The sequence below is a fragment of the Chelonia mydas genome, chromosome 4 (assembly GCF_015237465.2).
Source record: "Chelonia mydas isolate rCheMyd1 chromosome 4, rCheMyd1.pri.v2, whole genome shotgun sequence".
Classification (NCBI taxonomy): Eukaryota; Metazoa; Chordata; order Testudines; family Cheloniidae; genus Chelonia; species Chelonia mydas.
The window spans coordinates 106,550,553-106,570,457 of record NC_057852.1 but is presented as its reverse complement, the minus strand read 5'-3'; the positions used below and the strand labels follow the sequence as shown (position 1 = coordinate 106,570,457).

At 41.6% G+C, this 19,905-nt stretch overlaps 2 protein-coding genes across 7 annotated transcripts in view; one reads left to right on the top strand and one right to left on the bottom strand.

The window, feature by feature from the left end:
• Positions 1-3,254: 3,254 nt before the first annotated feature.
• SOD3 (superoxide dismutase 3) lies at positions 3,255-4,822 on the top strand. 2 transcript variants are annotated; one of them, XM_007058104.4, is made up of 2 exons: positions 3,255-3,402; positions 3,878-4,822. In XM_007058104.4, exon 2 carries the CDS (start codon positions 3,894-3,896, stop codon positions 4,629-4,631), a length of 738 nt encoding a protein of 245 aa, XP_007058166.1. In that variant the 5' UTR covers positions 3,255-3,402; positions 3,878-3,893; the 3' UTR covers positions 4,632-4,822. The 2 variants fall into 2 exon arrangements, with proteins under 2 accessions (XP_007058166.1, XP_043400509.1); XM_043544574.1 differs by having other exon boundaries at positions 3,278-3,402; positions 3,861-4,822.
• Positions 4,823-6,114: 1,292 nt separating this feature from the next.
• Positions 6,115-19,905, bottom strand: part of CCDC149 (coiled-coil domain containing 149) — a 63,942-nt gene continuing 50,151 nt past the window's right edge. For 3 of the 5 annotated variants that reach the window (XM_037897979.2, XM_043544571.1, XM_043544573.1), the window contains 3 exons: positions 18,804-18,880; positions 12,199-12,315; positions 6,115-10,062 (listed from right to left, as the gene is read on the bottom strand). In XM_037897979.2, the coding sequence (XP_037753907.1) occupies positions 9,365-10,062; positions 12,199-12,315; positions 18,804-18,880 (892 nt within the window). In that variant the 3' untranslated portion in view covers positions 6,115-9,364. The remainder of the gene's footprint in view (positions 10,063-12,198; positions 12,316-18,803; positions 18,881-19,905) is intronic. The other 2 variants (XM_043544572.1, XM_037897981.2) reach the window with 1 other exon arrangement.

The window sequence follows — 19,905 nt, the reverse complement described above, 5'->3', positions numbered from 1 at the left end:
ACACTACACCATTAGTAAGGCAGCTTAAAAGTCGACCCAGTTATGTCAGTGTCTACACTACAGCCTTCCTCCTGGTGATTAAGTGCCCTTCTACACCAACATAATAACCCCACCTTCACGAGAGGTGTAAGAAAGACTTATGTCTGTGTAGACACTGTTTCTTACACGGCTGTTGGCTGACTTATCAATTTCATGAAAGTCGGGCAACTAGAGCCCAGCTGCCCCCCATACCCAAAGTGGAAACCCAGGTTGCCGGACCCCACTCCCAGCTGGGAGCCAGGGAGAGAACGGGGAACAGTGTGCTGGGAGCCCTGGAGCCTCTGGGGCACCCAGGCTCCCGGCAGGGAGCTGCCAGTGAAGCTGAGACACAGATGTTTGCTCCCCACACTGCCTCTTTGAGATCAGTGGAAACACTCCTGGTGAGGATGCGCACCACCGGAAAGAGGGTAGTGTGGACATGCACTACTGCAGTAATTAGTGTAGTGGCTGTAAGTTGACCTAAAACAGGTCGACTTATGTTTCTAGTGTAGACAAACCCTCCCTGGGGAGGAGGAGGAGGAACGTTTGGAGCTGGTACACCCAGCTAGAGGAGGGGAACCAGGAGATGTAGGAAGCAGTCCAGGGAAGGAGCAATGAGGGCTGGGAGAGGAAAGCCCAGAACTGCTGGGTGTAGGGTCCCTGAAGTTGAGGGCGGGCCCAGGTTCCCTACCACCAGCCACCAAGGGCATGACCTACACCAGAGGGGCAGTGAATGGGAAGACTGCCTGTGTCACTGCTGGAGTGAGAGAATTTGGAGGACTATACCCCAGAAGAGGAGAAATGCTGAGTGACCTAGCCAGAGGGCTGAGTCACGAAGAGGACACTGGCCTCTGGGACAAGAGAGGAGCTGCAGACCTGAGAGACAGTGTGATGGCATGCGACCACAGAATGGGGATTAGCTCTTGAGGTCGACACCCCAGAGTGACCTGGAGGAGGTGCCAGACAAGCAGTGAGTGGCGCACCCCATCACAATGGGATGCTCAGTAACTTTATATATCTAAGTATCAGAGGGGTAGCTGTGTTTGCTGCTTTTACAGATCCAGACTAAGAGTCCTGTGGCACCTTATAGACTAACAGACATATTGGAGCATAAGTTTTCTGCATGTACATGCATCCGATGAAGTGGGTATTCACCCACGAAAGCTTATCCTCCAATATATCTGTTAGTCTATAAGGTGCCACAAAACTCTTTGCCGCTTTTATATATATCTAAAGTTGAAATTGCCCATTTTACAACATTACAACTGACCTCCCTCAACCTTTTGGACTTTTTGTCTTAAACAACTTGACTTTTCAGTGGAGCATTTCATCTCTTCAAAACATCTTAGAAACTATCTTCAGTTAGTTTCACTCCATCACTGTGCTGTAATTATATATTAATTCCTTGTTACAGATAGGAAACTGTTGGATTAAGTGACTTGGACAAGGCTACTGAAGGAGGACGTGTCAGAACTAGGATCACAACTCAGGTATTCCTGTCTCAGTCCTGAGCTTGGACTGTGCCTACCTAAGATTATGAACCAATCATAACTTCTACCTAAGGCCACTGTGTAGCTCCCATCCCTGTATTACCCACGTACCTCACAACCTTTAATGTATTTATCCTCTCATCACTCCTGTGAGGCAGACAAGTTTTATTTTCCCCCAGTTCACAGATGGGAAACGAAGGCACAGGGAAATGAAATGACTTGCCCACAGTCGTGCATGGAGACTGGCAGAGCAAAGAATTGAACCCAGACCTCCTAGCCCTGACTGATGGACCATCCCTCCTCTCTGATCTCCTTCCCCAGACAAAAATCAGCTCTCCAGTAAGCAGGTCTGACTGTAAACTGCATTTAGAGTATGTTCCATGAGAATTAACTAACAGTGCTAACAATTCCAGAAGCTGGCAGTGCCATGCGCACCCCAATTACCACCACTACTGAACTGGTAGGAGCTTTTTCCTCAACAATTTTCTAGCGTAGAGAAGGCTGAAGAGTTTTCCTTGTGTATCAGGAGCCACTCTATCTCTGCAGCAATTCCAGCTAGTTAGGCTCAGAGACTGGGATTCCTAATCCAAACCAACTCTCCTGTACGGCACTTCAAAATGCTACCAGTAACGCAGCAGTCCTGACAACAGCGGCACATTTCTTAATTCAAAAGCCAACTAAATGTGTGTGCATTAGAGATTGATCTAGGCTCTTCAGTCAGCTCCTGGGCAACAATCGCACTCCGTGCCCACGTCTGACACCCCACGGCTGCAGAAATACTTACCCAAAACACACACTGTGGAAAGAATTAACCACTTCCACAATAACCCACTGCAACAGAACAAACAGCCTGGCAAGAATGGGTTTGCAGGGAGGGGATCCTCTTTGATAATTTTTATAGAGACGCAAAGTTGTTCTTAAAAGTTTTCATAAAGCTTTGGAGCAGGGGTTCTCAACTTTTCTTTCTGAGCCCCCCACCCCCCCATGCTATAACAATTCCATGGCCCAACTGTGCCACAACAACTGTTTTTATGCATACTCAGTAGATTAAAAGCCAGGGCCGGCATCAGGGGGTAGCAAGCAGGGCAATTGCTCAGGGCCGCACACGACAGGAGGTCCCCATGAAGCTAAGTTGCTCAGGCTTCAGCTTTCAGCCCCAGGCAGTGGGGCTCGGGCTTCAGCTTTCTGCCCTGGGCCCCAGCAAGTCTAACACCGGCCCTGCTCTCTGGTTTGTTTTGGCAGACCCCCCGGCAACCTGCTCTCGCCCTCCCACCCCCAGCCCGCCGGACCCCTGGTTGAGAACCGCTGCTTTAGAGCTCTTATTGTGCCTTTCAGATTCTGTAATCCCAGCAGCTCCGTATGTGTCCATGTAAATCATGTCCTGATATTAAAGCAGCTGCTATCATTATTTCTAATGATATAAACTGCAGCACCTAGCAAAATCTGTGAAACGACAGATTTAAGTGGAAGAACTGTCTAAACAAAGATGACTGTACCCTGATAAAATTCTCCTTCCCCCCGCCACTCATATGCCTTAAACACACACATGAAATCAAGAAAGGGAAGATGAATTTAAAAGCTTGGTAACCATTTTGGGGGGGGTGGAGGGGGAGTCAGGGAGGTCTCAGAGCCAGTTTGCTGTATGGACTCAGGAAAAGGAGACAAACTGTTTATCCTTTCTAAAAAGTTCCTAATTAAACTTTTTCCTCCTCTCTTCCCAGAGTTCTATTGGCCACTCCCATGAGCTAGTGTTACCCAACTTTTACATAAACAGGCAGCTCTCATAAGCCTTAGCTGCAGAGAGGTCTGAAATTTGGGCTGATCACTGCTCCAAGTTCACAAAAGCAGAGACTGCAACCCACTGTGAAGAGCTTTTGGAAAAATCTTTGAAAAGGTAGGCAACATCAGGATTGTTTTTCATAATCAGTTGGCTGCAAACGTGTAGCCCACAATAAAGTCTCCTGGCAGATTTTCCTAGTGGGGTTTGATTTAGGGAAAAAATTCTTAATACTAATTCAAAAATTGAATAAAGTTTTAGATTTGATTTCTGCAAGAAGGAAGATATTGCAGACCTGCTCTGCGCTCTAGATTGCTGATATTTTTACAGTCATAGTTGGTAGTTTATGTATGTTTAAAAACTGCATGTGAAGAGAGAGTTCTAGGTTAGTCAGGTGATTAATCATTGTAGAGAGATTTAGAAATAAGCAGAGTGTGTCGTGACCACACAGTTCAGCTGTTTTGCTTGGTAATATTAAAAGCTAACGATGTGCCTGTCCCTTTCGCCATAATGGGTTACTCTTCCTTCCACACAGAATAAAAAATCATGGCACTTTTTCCCTTGCCTCTTTGTAGCCTTTTGTATTTTGCAGGTTGGGAATTGCAAACATGTTTCTGTTCCTTTACCTGGTCATCAGTCTGGGCCTCTCTGCATCTGGTGTTGTGAGGGGAGAAGGTGAGGTTGATTCCAATGGAGACAGCCCACTTCAAGACATACAGAAAAAAGTGAATGACCTGTGGCAGAATTTACTCTACCCACAGTTCATCAATGAGGAGACTGACCGGGCAGGTTATGCCACCTGTGAAGTGAAGCCCAGCTCCAACCTAGATGCTGACAAGCCACAGGTGACAGGCCAAGTCTTGTTCAGACAGTCCTACCCAAATGGAAAACTAGAGGCTCTCTTTGACTTGAATGGGTTTCCGTCAGGCAGCAATCTGTCTGGCAGAGCTATTCACATCCATAAGCTCGGAGACCTCAGCAACAGCTGTGACTCTACTGGGGGGCACTATAACCCTTTCAATGTGAACCACCCTCGCCATCCAGGGGATTTTGGCAACTTCTACTCTAAAGAAGGCAAAATTAGAAAATACAAGCCAAATCTGCTCGCCACTCTGTTTGGCCCCTACTCCGTCATGGGGAGATCCATTGTGATCCATGAACAGGAAGATGACATGGGCAAGGGTAACAATAAAGCCAGTTTGGAGAATGGGAATGCTGGCAGACGTCTAGCTTGCTGTGTCATTGGGATATGCAACAAGAACTTATGGGAGAAAAAGCTTCCTGACATTACAGACAGGAGGAAGAAGAGGATCACAAATGAGCACAAAACAACCAGGCCTAACTAAAGATCAACATACCATCCATTGCCTAGGCAGCACAGAATAGATATAGTCCATGTAGTTGATCAATGAGAGACATGCGAAAGGTTTCCTGTTTCCATTGGATCTCGGTCCTACTGCTCTCTGAGAAATGCATATTACTCTTTAGAGGTTTTTCCCTTCTGTAAGCAGATTAATAAAAAACAGCATCAACTCAACTTTGCAATGTAATTTTTTTTTTAAACTTTAAACTCCCATTTATTCAGCTCAAAAGTTTAGTGCAACATGGTAAGACTAGCAAAATATTTAGTTTATGAAATCTGGAAAGAGCTTGTCCATTCTAACAGATCTCTTGAGCGATCACAAGCTGAGGTACAAAGAAAAAGACAAATTAATGAAAAACTGCTTTTGGCTAAGATGCTCTGCAGTGTTTTTCTACATATCTGAAAAGTATAAAGATTTCTATAACTTCAACAGCTTTGTGTGGTAGCCTAGTAGAGCTAGATAATAGCCTTCTCCTCAGATTCAGGAAGAGTATAGACATTATTTCTATTTTTAACTTCTGATCCATTATACTATTCTACTTATATTTGCTGGTTTTATTCTCCAACATGTGTAATCTTAACTGGTTTGAGTTATCCATTCGCCTGTACCCGAGGCACACTGTTTACATTTGAAAGTATACTTAAAAGAACTGTTCTGGCTTTTTTTTTTTTTTAAAATAAGTAGCTTGGAAATGTTTGGAGAGCTTACTACTAGATAACACAGCTGGTAAAATTGTGTAATGCTGTTAACACAATGTAGATACATTAATTTAAAAAATATATACTATTTTGAAGGCAAGGGTACATTGTGTGATCTTCCATACTCACACGAATATAGCAAATTAGTCTGTTCAGATTGCAAGGAATAAGTGACAGTAGAAGAGACTTTCAATTTAGATTTTTTTTATACAAACTGAAGAAAGTTATTGAATAAAATCTTTACATTCCTTGTTTTATAAAAAGAAAGTATGACCACAATTTAATACATGACCCACTGATAAAACACAGGCATAATTAACGTCCCTCCCATATTAATAAGGGAGAAGATAAAAGACAAAACAAATCTGGAAATTTGTCTTTATTCCAGGAGCCAAAATATATATACTTATATATAGTTGTCATGTTACATGGTGACTGTAGATTGTAACAAAGGAAAGGCTTGCAAATAAATAAAAGCTGTATCTTTCTTTAAATAAAACAGCAACCAGTAAAAAAAAATACCAATCTTTTAAAAATTAATCTCAGTTAAGATTCTAAAATACATTCTTGGGCTCATGTGGATTAAAGAAATTCTAATTTCTTTATTATACAAGTTGCCCTATGCATAAAAATAGTCTCACTTAGAAAGGAAGCAGTGCTTTAAAAGATGATTCTTAATCTGTCATTTTCACAAATCTACGTTTTAAAGATTCAGTGAACACCTTTTCTGTAATAGGTTTAATTTAAAGGGGCTGGGTCTTTTTTTCCCCCCTCTTTTCTCCCAGTTAAAACATGTATTTGCTGCTGGGCTCCAGCACAAGTTCACTGTCTTTCAAAAGGGTATAGAATAAGGGAAGTCATCTGGTCTGATTATGAAACAGCATTCTTAAAAATCAGTTTTTGAAATGTTGGATTTGAAGCTGCCACTCTGTCTCCCGCCCTCCCCCATCAGTGAGGGAGGGTGGTTTATGGTTGGGTGTGCCTGTCAGAGCATGGTTTAAAGTCCTACAGAGACAGCATGTAGGTCTCAACAGAGAAGGCCTGATTCTTCTCCCGGCTGGTGTAAATCAGAAGTAATTCCAGTAAAGACAACAGTTATACTAGTGTAACAACAGCACCAGTGAAAGGAAAATAACCCCCTCTCCCCCCCAACATTCGGCGTCAACTGTAATTTTATTGCAGCAAACAAATCTTACTTTAAGAGTGATTTGGTGCTGTATTGAAGCTTCATGTCTCAGTCTGTAAAGGCTCAAGTCCCAAGGATGAAGGCTGAAAGCACAGCTAGGAGGATGCACAGTCCCCTGTGTGGAAAAGGGCACAAAATGCATTGCACCGGACTCCCTGTAGACAGGGAAATGATGTGGTACTGAAGTGAGGTCTGCAGGGAGCCTCCTAGCCAGAGTCTGTGCCAGCAAGTGGTTGCAAGGGTACAGAAGAGGAATTTAGGTGGGGAGGAATGGGGAGAGATTAATCCATAGAACGATCTAATTTACCGGAGGTTTTTCAAAGAGCAGCCTGCCAGCCATATCAGAACAGAAACAACAGTTGTGTGTGTTAAAGATACCTGTCAGCCTGAGTCTGCTCTGACTTGCGCCACGTTTACACCATTACCATAATGATTTCAGTGGGATTACTCCTATTTTAATGACTGATCCAAAGCCTACAGTAGTCAAGGGAAAGACTCCCATTGACTTCAATGAGCTTTGCCTCAGGCCTCTACGCCAGCCTACGGGAGAGGAGAATCAAGCAGGCACATACCTTCAACATTTCAGAGTTAAGCTGTATAAACAAACACTGACATTTAGGGATTAAAAAAAGAAAAATCAAAGCCAGCCTCAATTCTGGCTGCATTTTTATTCAAAACTTCTCTAGCATTTAGCTTCAGAACGCCTCAGGCTGTGATGAAAGGTGGAAAGGAATACACTCCTTGGAACAAACATTACAGGGAGAGTTATATTTTAAACATTACAAAACCCTGTAAAAATCTCTTCAATTATTTCAATGCATGTCTATTTTTCTTCATGCTTGCCAGTGGTGTCATATAAATAACTGAGTCAATAATGTAATCAGTTATTTTACCTTTAATAGCAACAGCCCCTCTTGGTCTTTTGGTTTTGAGGAACATAAATATAACTGGGGCCAGGGAAGAAAGCTTAAACTTTTCAGGGTAGCATGCTCCTAAGGCATCTGAATTTGGAACAAACTGGTTCAAAGGGGGCTGCTGATACCAGTGTGATGCAATGCCACAGTCCTTTAAATAGAAAGGAAGCATTTTAGAGGAGTGATAAAAGTATTCCTTTATTGCCTGCACACAGCAAGAAAAGAGCAGACAGACAGCAGAGAAAGGGTTACATGCATGCCCCTCTTAGGGGCATGCACAAAAACAAGAGTCAGGTCACATTTTTCAGCCTCCCATCATTCATTATATTCAGATGTAACCATTACATATATTCTTTCTTCTGCCAAGCCCAAACTGTTCATGGAATCAAAACACCTTTGATTATGGCAGCACCTGCTAGTTCAGTATCCATATAGAGACGAGTTTGTCAGTGCTGCTAATACAAACCTTGTTTTTCAGTAGCTGACAAGTGGGCTGTAAAAATCTGCAGCTGGCACATATTTGTCAAACAAAGGCTCAATCTGGGAGGGATTCTCCTTTTTATTAGTAGTAGTTTATTAAATTTGGTTTAATTCTCTCTGATTGGTTTCAAGTTCTAGGAGTGAAAAATGAACATTTACAGACAATTAGGTCCCAAGCCAGCAGAAAAATTGCCTCCACGGCTGCTGGCGCATAGGAGCTCCACAGCTGCAGAGATTGTTCCCTATTCTAGAAAGAGGAGCGGAAGTGCCTCCCCAGCTCTAACAGCTGTCAACTCCAACATTAAGTATTCCCTTGCTGCTGCCTTCCCAGGAGCAGCATAGCACAACTCCATCACTCGAGAGATGGGGACTTTCTCTGCACGCCCCCCACTCTAACACCAGAAGATTTTTCTTGCAGACTACGTGTCAGGTTAGGAAGAATTTTAAAGGGGCAACTGGGGCCCAAAGAATAACCCCGCCACTATCCAAAAGACTGGTGAGCTGGGGGAGGAAAGGAAGAGTTTCCACATTCACATTTTTGTTTTATACCTAATAAAAGTGGAGATAGGCTTAGATCCACTCAATCTCCACCAGGGGCCACACAGGTGACTCCAGGCCAAGGTGGAGGAACATAGTCCCATGAATTGGCACTAGCAGCACACAATAGGAAGCTGGCCTATAAATACACACACACACACACTCTCTCTCTCTTTTTTCCCCTAGGCAGCTCTGCTATGTCCCCTAGGATGATTTTTTACTTCCCTGGGGAACTTTCCCTCTACTAGAGCAGCTTTAAGAGCTTCAGTTGGAATGGGGCTTTAATACTTTGAGACATAAGTCCCTCCTGTTTTCTTGGGGCAAGGAAGGAAAACTTCAGAGGAATGTAGAGGAGATATGGAGGTTTAAGAGATGGAAACTTCATGCTCAGGGGCTACTTTTCAAAACCATTTTGCTTTTCAGTAGGGACCAAATGCTGCTATTCTAAATATGCATTCTCAGCAAATATACACAGAGAGAATGCAAGTTTAGAAAAATAAACAAAAGCCTGTTACCTTTAGATCCTTTTTAGTTTATCATTTCAAGTTTTTCATCTGCTGAAAATAGCCATTTGAAACCCTTAAAATACATACCAGTAGGCATTGTGCATTGGACAAGAACATACATGCTATGAAGACCCAGCTAGGACTTGACATGATAAAGGATAATGGTGAGTCTCCTGGCCCCATTTTTCTCAATTATGTCAGTCTCTCTAGAAACTTCAATCACTGTAAACACCAGAGCCATCATTAAACCTGCCTCTCATCATTTTCAAGTTCTATCCATTTTATATATTTACATTATTTTGGTTAAGCACAGTCAATGTTAATAGAAAAACATCTTTTTAACCGACAAATGCTGACAGACCAATGTAAAAAAACAATTCTATGGCAGATTAATTCAGTGACTATCCGTATTCACAGCAGCACAGCTTCCACTGCAAGAGGATGACAGGGAGAAGCTTGAGATCTTGGATTTCATACCACAAGCCATGCTGTTATCCAAATATTCAGAGCATTCAGCAGGATCAGATGATTTGTCACACTCAGATTCAGGGGGATTACTGGAAATGTTGTTTAAATCAGATGTTGAAACAGTTAGTTCTCCACATCCTTCTGTGTCTTTAGTGTCCAGTGTGTTGCCATTTCCACCCTCTCTCTTATTTACATTTTCATAGTCATTCTCTGAGGTTTCCTCATGGTCTTTCAGGACCCAATTTTCAGCTGCATGCTCATTCTTGGAGTTTGATGTCTCCGCAGGGTCAAATAGGTCAGGGCTGGACAAGAGGCACTCTTCCTTGGATGAGCTGCTAAGGTCTGATTGGTCCATTGTACTCTGGCCCTCCAGTAGACTTTCTCTTCTGCTCCCTTCCAGTTCTGCAGCTGCCTGTTCTTCTGTCAATTTAATTATTTCACTTCCAAGACTGTTTATTTCTTCCTCCTCAGAAGGAAACTGGGCTAATGAGGGATGAAAAGGCTTATTTTGGTTACTGTTATTTATGTTTGCTTGGGAATTGTTGTAGACCTTAGCAGCTTCCTCTGGAACTGTCAACTCTGTTGAAACGGCATAAATTTCATCTGGTTTTCCCTTCTGTTTTGCTAAGAGAGAAATGGGACAGTGTCACACTAGTGTACGTTATATGAATTTATATGCATGGGGCATTGACCAAGAAAGCCATGCAGAAGATGATCTAGCTAGTGAAATACCAGTGGCCCACCATCATGGTAAAAGATTGATCAGAGCACAACTTAACTACAGTATGTTGAATTCTACCCTGGCTCTTTACCCCATTCTGGACTCACTTCAAAGAACAGAACCAATCAGAACATTGGGAAGTTCATCAGATGAAGTGAGCTGTAGCTCACGAAAGCTTATGCTCAAATAAATTGGTTAGTCTCTAAGGTGCCACAAGTACTCCTTTTCTTTTTGCGAATACAGACTAACACGGCTGTTACTCTGAAACCCATCCAATAATGAAGTTATATAATTAACCCTTCAACATTTCATCTGAATAACATGCTTTGATAGCAGCATAAGATAAGGCAGGGACAGAAAAAAAACAGCTTTTTTCCTTTTCTCTCTCCATATATTAAACATTTTAAGTGTATCATTACAACAAAATCCAAGCACTGGATATAACTATACAAAAAACAATTCAGAAAGAAGGGATTATGCAATTAAAGACAGCATCACAGTGCATCTGCACAAGGGGGCCAAACTAGGTTGTACCACATAGGCCTCTGTTACTTGAGCTACCAGAGTAACTGACAGCAGTAGTAGATTGCCATCCTCACTGTGGACTACTAGAGGGGGATGTGTTTTGCAAGTGTTTGCCCACAGCAGAGGAGTGGTAATCTTTGTTCTCAGAAACAGCTCAACTGTTTTGGCTTAAATTTAAAAAACAAAACCAAAAAACCAAAACAAAAAAAACCAAAACGAAACAAAAAAACAATTCAGGCTGAAACAGTCACCCAGCATGGAAAATTTCAACTCAAATGGCTGGAGTTCAGCAAAATTACATGCAAGTGAATGCAGGGTCTTATAATGGGAAGTGTTGCGCAACCTTAATAGTAGGTAGAGCTACCAGCCCGGCACACGATGACAAATAAGGCAAAATCAATATAACGATATCAACCAAACACTTTCAGTGCGTGAAGATTTAATTAGAACCCAATGATTATTTAAAATGAAAATTAATATTTGTAAGTTATTCAATGAAGGAGTGGTTAAATAGGTTTTCTATTTTTAGCACAGAAAAAATTAGCTGATCAAGATTAAAAGTGATCAATCCACTGCATGCATCCGATGAAGTGGGCTGTAGCTCACGAAAGCTTATGCTCAAATAAATCTGTTAGTCTCTAAGGTGCCACAAGTACTCCTGTTCTTTTTGCGGATACAGACTAACACAGCTGCTACTCTGAAACCTGTCAATCATCTGATAACATGGATAATAAAGTCAAAATGAAGCCATGATCTATTTAATTTGAGGAATTAATATCAAAGCATTTACAATGCTTCATGGTTGACTGAATAAGATCTGGGCATGTCAAAAATTTTATAGCCATTAAATAGCTTATCCAAATGTTGATAGGCAAGTCTCAAAATCTATTCCCTGTCCACCAAGAAAAACTAAAGAAAAGTAGTGTTTTCATTAAAATATTAGCCTGCTGTTTACTATCAAATAGAGCTGAGCTGGACTTTTAAGGGAAGATCTTAGTGCTTGTGATTGGGAAAGGATTTTAACAAAATGCATGCATGACTATAAAAGAAGAATCAATTGCTCAACAGCAGGGGTTTATTTCAATTTGCCAGGCACAATCAGGAAGCCTTTCATCTGTAGATCAGGTCTAATGCAGGAGAGTGCTAAGCTAGTTCCATAGTCTGCTTTCCTATCATGCACTGTAAAGGGGGGGAGGAGAGGAGAACAGGAGGGAACCAGCTTTACACAGGTACAATGTGTTGCTTTCCTATGGCATACAGCTATGTTGCAAAATTCCTTTGAGCTGCTAAAACCTGACCTCTAGCATGGTCCAAGTCACTATACAGTCATTTATCAGTCCCTCCAGGCCTGTTCAAACTGGGATGATTCCCCACTTTGGTCGTGATTGATTTAGTTAATCTCTGTGATCACAGAATCTTTACCTTCTGCTATACTGGCATGAAACCTTGACTTTTACTTTTACTGTATTTGATAAGACGTGTAGTGTCGACCCATCTCTGTCCTAGATGCTCACCTTCATGCCTGTGTGCTTGATTCTGTTGTGGCTTGTCAGCAAATGTTAGCAATGGCGATCTTGACCTCTGTAGAACAGGCAGGGTTGGGTCACTGAATGTTATGGTATCTTTTCCACCTAAAATGAAGAAAGCATTGGAAAGATTCAGTAACAGATTGTAATGAATGATCACCAAAGAGTTTGGTTTTGTTTAAAAACATCTTGCAGTTTAATTAGTTTTTTCTGCCATTACAAAAAAAAAGTAGAGTGATACGTAAAGTAGCTTAAAATGATTTTTTCTGCAGAACAAAGTACCAATGTACCGCAGCTGAAGTGCACTAGCCAAATACAAAAAGCACACACTAATTTCTACCAACACTACTGGTTAAAGGGCAGTTCTCGAATTTGCTGAAAGACGACCAGCTGCTGCTGTATTCTGCTGTAATCAGATCATATTAGAAGTGATGCAGAAAGTATTATTTTTAGATTAAAGCGTTACACTAATGCGGAGATCATTTACATCTAGACTCTAGGAGCACACCACGCCAAACATTTCCCTCTGTCCTTTCACCCTCTACATCCTGCTTTCATTGCTGTACCCTCAATATTACAAATGCAATTTTGTACCCCATTTTTAATATAAATTGCATCCCCCAAAGGCTTATAGTATTAGTATGAATTATGAGATAAGCAGTAAACACAAACAGTAATATTGCAAGAAAAAGGAGGGCTTGGGGATTTTAATCCATAGACCCAAATCCATTTTTAAGGGGTTTGATTCCATGTCAGACCGGAAGGGGGATTCCACTGTGGATATAATTTTGCAAGTTTCTGTGAGGCCTATAGAACACTGCCAGCTAATAGATAAGGTCTGGACAGATGTTCTGCTCAGACTATTGCTCTGCTTATCTTCACTAAACAAATAAGATGACACATTTGTATTACCATTACTCTGTTCCTCCAAATTTGTTTGGGCATACTCTGCATGTTATCTTACATCAGTGTCAAAAGCTATGATTTTAAAGAGGGACCAGTGATTTTGGGGTCCTCAATTTTTGGGTGTCCAGTCTGTAAACACCTTAAGGAGCCTGCTGTTCCGGAAGTTCTGAGCTCCCTCCCTTTACCTCAGGTCCCTTACTTCAGATGTCAAGTTGGGCTCCCAAAATCTCTAGTCATTTTTGAAAAACTTGGCTGTAACCGTGCTTCCACATGTCTGTTCAGTGTCTAACACAACAGAGAGCTGACCTTGCTGGGGTCTACATGTTACAGTAATACAAATAAAATAATAACGCTGGAGAAGTTTTGACTGGATCAAGATCAGAATTCCAACGTAAACATAATTTGCATTTGAACTCTGCATCCTCTACAGCAAATAATAAAATTATGGAGTTAGACAGCTAAGTGAGAGAAACTATGATATAAGGGAAAAGGGACAAGTTTTCAGCTGAAAATTGAAGGTGGGCAGCTGATGAGGCAGAACAAACCTGAGGGCTGTTCCAAATGGCACAAGCTGAAGTGGGAAAGGCTTTTCTCTATGACAGTGGTAAGACTGCATGGAGAGATGGGCAGGGCTAGATGAACAGAGGTGGTTGGAAGGGGGGTAGTGACATGAAAGGTTTATGACACAAGACGGAGCAAGTCTGTGGAGATATTTAAAAAAAAAAAAAAACAGAACTGGCTCTTCCCAGACAGAATGGGAGCCAACGGAGTTGTTTATTCTGAGCACCTTGCACAGCATGTCAGATTCAGAAAAGTAAAGCCTGAGCTGGGACACTTGTGGCTTCCAGTACAAACACCAAACTAGTTTTGACTTCCAACCAGCTGTTACCCAGTAAACACACTCACGTCTATAACTTTCACCATCCCCTTTGAAGCCAACTGGTTCCACAAAATAATCAGATCATCATCTAGCCATCTAAGCAATACTGTTTCACCTGCCTAAAGAGTCTTATTCATACATAAGGCTACCTTTTAGTCACGGGTATTTTTAGTAAAAGTCACGGACTGGTCATGGGCCGTAAACAAAAATTCACAGGCCCGTGATCTATCCATGACTTTTACTAAAAATACCTGCCCTAAGTAAAACTTGGGTGGGGTTGCTGGGGGGGGGTGGGGGGGAGGGGAGGGGTGCTTAGGGGGTGCCACGGATGCTGGGGGAGGTGACCTGGATCCCCCACTTGTACTTGGGAAGGTGGGGCTGGTGGAGGCTTCCTACCCAGCTCTGTGTCCCTGCAGCTCCTAGGCAGCAGAGACAGGGGCCAGGGCAGGAGCTCCTCTGCTGCTCCCGCCACAAGCACTGGCTGCTGCAGCTCCCATTGGCCGGAAACCACAGCCAATGGGAGTTGCAGGGGCATGGCCTGCAGGCACCAGCAGTGTGCAGCATGCAGACCCCTCGCCCCTCTACCGCCTAGGAGCTGCAGGGGGGCCCCCCCACAACAGGTAATCCCCCCCTCCCCCGCACCCTCCAAACCCCTGCCCCTAGCCCTGAGCCCCCTCCCTCCTATCCTAACTGCTGCTGCTGGCCCAGGGCTGCCCAGCCACCGCAGGAGTCACGGAGGTCACAGAAGTCAAGGAATCCGTGACAGACTCTCAAGCCTTATTCATACATCAGAACAGTGATTCACGTCCTTGTAAGTGGGAGGTTTGACTACTGCTGCACCATATTCTGTGAAGATGGTACGAGTGGGGCTATCAAATGTAATTTTGATTGAGTGCTTGGAGCTAGCTCACTTCTGTACATTATTCTTCTCCACCTATAGCTGCTGGAAGGCACATCCTCAATTTAGGGAGCTTTCAGGGGGGGATTTCTGGTTAAAAATGTACAGGGCTGAAAATAAGCAGGTAAACAAGAGAGCTATTCATGGAAAGGTAAGTTTGTTTTCTCCTTTCTTTAGAGGAATACGCGGAGTCTTGTAAATTCCGTCAAGTTTTCACCTCTCTTTAAATATCTGCTCATAGAAGGTAAAACATAACTGCCTCAGAGTTAAATACATCACTCCCTCTGGAGATAGGCTAGTTGAGGAGCTGCATGTTTTAAGTGGGAGGTTGCTGAGTAACAAAAGCCATCTGCAGCATTTCCTGTGATCATACAAAGAAAAGCAAGAGAACTGTTCTTGGACTCAACCTAATCCTTTTGCGCTGGGAATTGGTTTTTGAGAGCAGAATAGCTTATAAACCAATTGCTGATGTAAAGTGACCAATTACACCAAAGTCTAAGAAGCGGGGTGACACTCACTGTACATACACATTTCTAATGCATCAATCACCTATTGATGATATTGATGATGCATCAATCACCTATTGGTATCTAGGCAACCAATAAAAGACTGAAATGTTATCAGGATACTGAAACCCCACTGTTGCTCCACCCTCAGCAGCGACAAGCTTATGTAAACGAGATCAGAGCAAATCCATGCCCACGACCTCTCCCAACACAACCATGCTCTCTCATGACAGGTTGAGTTTCACTGAACAATGAAACCATCAGCCAATAAGGGAGAATCCTAAATGTGAAAGAAATTTTGCAGGATAGAGACCCGCTCTATGGAACTCACCCCTGACAAAAGATGACAACTGCGGACCTTTCACCACTTTCAAACACAAAATTCATTTATTTGATTTCGCTTACCCAGTTGTTTCCCCCCTACATGCATGCCAACAAACAAAAACCAACTAACTAAAGAACCTATAAACTATCAAACCATTTCTTCTACAGACTGGCAAAGAGAGTGAATGTTAAGGCTATTTCTATTTGTAAATAGGTGGCATGGTGCTGGGCTAAGTAAATAGATAGTCTATTGATGGCAATGTTTAGGTAGCAATACTTATTCTGCTTTTAGGAACCTGAAATTTATTAAACTAGGCTGATGTGTCTGTTTCACAAGTATGATTGAAAGTAAGCTCTAACTGGCAAGTCTTTCCAATGACAAAAAGTTCAACTCGCTGTAAATCAAGTGATGTTTTCTTCTGAAAATCTTTCTTCTAGCATCAATCAGAGCAGGTGCTCTCACCCTTCACTCAAGCCAACATTCTTGTGATAGTTCTCACAGTATTGATATGAGATGGTATTTTACAGAGCAGAAGCCAGTTGGTAACCATCCGAAAAAGTGTTTGTGACCCCACTGGGTGTCTCAAGACTCATACTGAGTATCTCTGAGCTCAATCACACTTGGAAACAAAAGTGCATTCTTAATTTACTGCTTCTCTGGTTAAACAAAGAAATAAACCTCACTGTTTGATGCAAGTCGCAATCTACTGCAAAATTCAGTTACAGCTATTGATTATCAGCCTTTATCATCATTTTCCCCCAATTTAAAAGAATAGTCTTGTGCAGCAGTCTCTATTTCCCTTGCGGACATCTAACTCACTCACTTGAACATCTTAATCTGACAAATATAAAAATGTTCAGATAACATTTTCATTTATTTACATGCTGTGACAATATTTAACATACTGCTAAAATTAGTTACTAAAAATATACATGTCAAGTAGAACCTACTCCCAAATCCCACTGAGACATTGTAGCTCAGGCCTTCAGGCAGCAAAAGAAAGGAAGAAAAGAGACAGTTATTGTATTAATATTAATTGGATGTCTTACCTAAATAGACTAACAATGGAGCAAGCTCTCAGCATTCCATTTATTCTATTTTTTATGTATTTTTTTATACATTTCTGCAAAGACCAAACATTGCATTTATTAACTATGAATTTCACTGAACAACATTTTTAAACAAAGTAGAATGCCAATCTGTTAAATACCCAGGCAACATTAAATTTCAATTAGAATGTAAACCTATATTAGTGTGACTCAAGATAATTATTTTATCTGCATCTTGCATCAAGAAGATGAGAGTTAAAACTAACATCAGGAGTGGAACTGGAGAGGTTTGTCACAAAGACTCTTCAGACACATTGCTGAATATTAGCTTTTTTTGGTGAGGTTAGACCTTAATGATATAGGTTAGAAGACCTGGAACCTTGTCTACACTAGTGTAGATACCTCTAATGGTGGCAGCAGTGCGAACTCGTTACCACAAACATAACCTAGTGGTGTGAACATCAAGGAGAAAGATGTTTAAAGGAGAAACAATTAGGTGTAATGAGAGAAAAATAACCAAAAATGAATGTAACCTGAACAATGCACATTTAACTAAAATTAATAAATAAAACATTAAAAAAAAACCTGGCTCTAATATCTTAAGTTGCATGATTTTATACTAACATTATAATCAGATCGTTAATATTTTTCAGCTAGCCAGCATTTTCACAAGTGACTAGTGATTTTGGGTTTCCAACTTGACACACCTTAAGCTGGATTTTCCCAAAAACTGGTAAACATCCATCTTTTCAAAACCACTAGCCACTGAAACTTGGCTGTATTTTTAACAAGTTTCTCACAAAGTGTACATTCAAATCCTCATATGGAAACAGACACCCAAACACTTAATAATGCAAGGGATCTCACAAAACTGGGAGACGGACCAATAAAATGGCAGATAAAATTCAACGCTGATAAATGCAAAGTAATGCACATTGGAAAACACAATCCCAACTATACATACAAAATGATGGGGTCTAAATTGGCTGATATCACTCAAAAAAAAAAAAAAAGAAGATCTTGGAGTCATCGTGCACAGTTCTCTGAAAACACCTGTTCAATGTTCAGTGGCAGTCAAAAAAAGAAAAGGGTCACCAAATGTTTGGAACCATTAGAAAAGGGATACATAAGACAGAAAATATTGATGCATCTATATAAATCCATGGTACACACACACCTTGAATACTGCATATAGTTCTGGTTGACCCAGCTCTAAAGAGAGAGATTAGAACTGAAAAAAGTACAGAGAAAGGCAATAAATATGACTAGGGGGATGGAACAGCTTTCCATATGAAAGATTAAAAAGACTGGTTTCAGAGTAACAGCCGTGTTAGTCTGTATTCGTAAAAAGAAAAGGAGTACTTGTGGCACCTTAGAGACTAACCAGTTTATTTGAGCATGAGCTTTCGTGAGCTACAGCTCACTTCATCCGATGAAGTGAGCTGTAGCTCACGAAAGCTCATGCTCAAATAAACTGGTTAGTCTCTAAGGTGCCACAAGTACTCCTTTTCTTTTTATTAAAAAGACTGGGATTGTTCAGCTTAGAAAAACTACAATGACGTTTATAAAATCACAAAAGGCATAGAGAAAGTAAGAAAGAAAGTTATTTACCCCTTCACATAACACAAGAAGCAAGGGTAACTCAATGAAAGCAATAGGTGGCAGGTTTAAAACCAACAAAAGGAAGTACTTCTTCACACAACATATAGTCAACTTGCAGAACTCATTGACAGGGGATGGTTCAAAAAAAGAACTAGATAAGTTCATGGAGGTTAGGTCCATCAATGGCTATTAGCCAAGATTGTCAGAGATGCAACCCCATGCTCTGGGTATCCCTAGCCCTCTGACTGCCAGAAGCTGGGACTGGACAACCGGGGATGGATCACTCAATAATTGCCGATTTCTGTTCATTCCCTCTGAAGAATCTGGCATTGGCCGCTGAAGGAAGACAGGATACTGGGCTAGACCGACCATTGGTCTGACCCAGAATGGCCATTCTTATGTTATGTTTTTCTAAATTTCTACTAACCTGGAAGACTCCACAAACCAGAAATTTCCAAAGTTCTCAACTTCTTCTCCAATTCTGCCACCCGATTACCTAGAATTCTGAAAAAAGAACATGATATATCAGCTGAGAAAGAGAAGACTCATTGTCACAGGGATTTATTCCACCCACAGATGTCTGCATGGTTGTGGATACATTCTCCACAGTCACAGCACATACATATTAACTTGTTTATCTTTTGTTTCAATTACAGTGATGGGCAAACCCCCAAAAGTTCAGATTAAATAATATTTGGATGCTTACCTGAGCCTCTCCCAAAACAGAAGTCCCAAATAAATTTCCAGTATATCTTAGATTTACTATGAAAGAAATACTGTGAGAATAGCCCCTATGGTATTTCTATTCCCTTCCTTGGCTGAAACCAGGAGGCAAAGCGGTAGGCAAACAACATCTTTGAGCCTCAAAATAAGATTTGAATTTTGCAAGGTATTAGCCTTAGCTTTGGGCCAGTTACTTTATCCAATCTGGTTTGCCCATCAAACTTTAATATTCCTTCGTAGCATATCTAATGCTGTTTGATTCCACTGAACAGGGTCTCACTTCAGTACTGAGCAGTCTCAAGTTCTTTATAGACCTTATCATCTGCTCTCAGTTTTGACTGCATTTCCTGGGTCACCAAAGCTTTTGTTTCTGATCCCTATGTAAATACAATCCTCAGCTCTCCAGCAAGATTTACCTTTTAGCCATAATTTTTTTCCCCAAAAAATCAGATGATATGTATCTAACAAGAAAGGTTCCATTTTGTTGTAAGTTTTGAATGTGTTTCACTTCTAGAACAAGTCTCTAAAAAACAGAAGGCCTTAACTAAATCGCAAACAATATTCAATGGAAGGGAGATACCTAAGGTAAGTCTACAATTGGAGGTGGGGGGAGTAATTCCCAGCTCAAGGAGACACTCTTACATTAGCTCTAATTGAGCTAGCAAGCTAAATATAGAGCGCAACTATGGCGGTGCAAGCTGCGGGAGGGGCTAGCCGCCCTGCATACATGCCAGTCAGATACCCTAGGCAGGTTGTCAGAGCAGCTAGCCCCTCCCACTGCTCGTGCCACACACTACTTTTAGCAC

What these genes read in the sequence shown, in the direction of transcription:
- SOD3 (XM_007058104.4), top strand. Translation starts at nt 3,894, where the DNA reads ATGTTTCTGTTCCTTTACCTGGTCATCAGTCTGGGCCTCTCTGCATCT.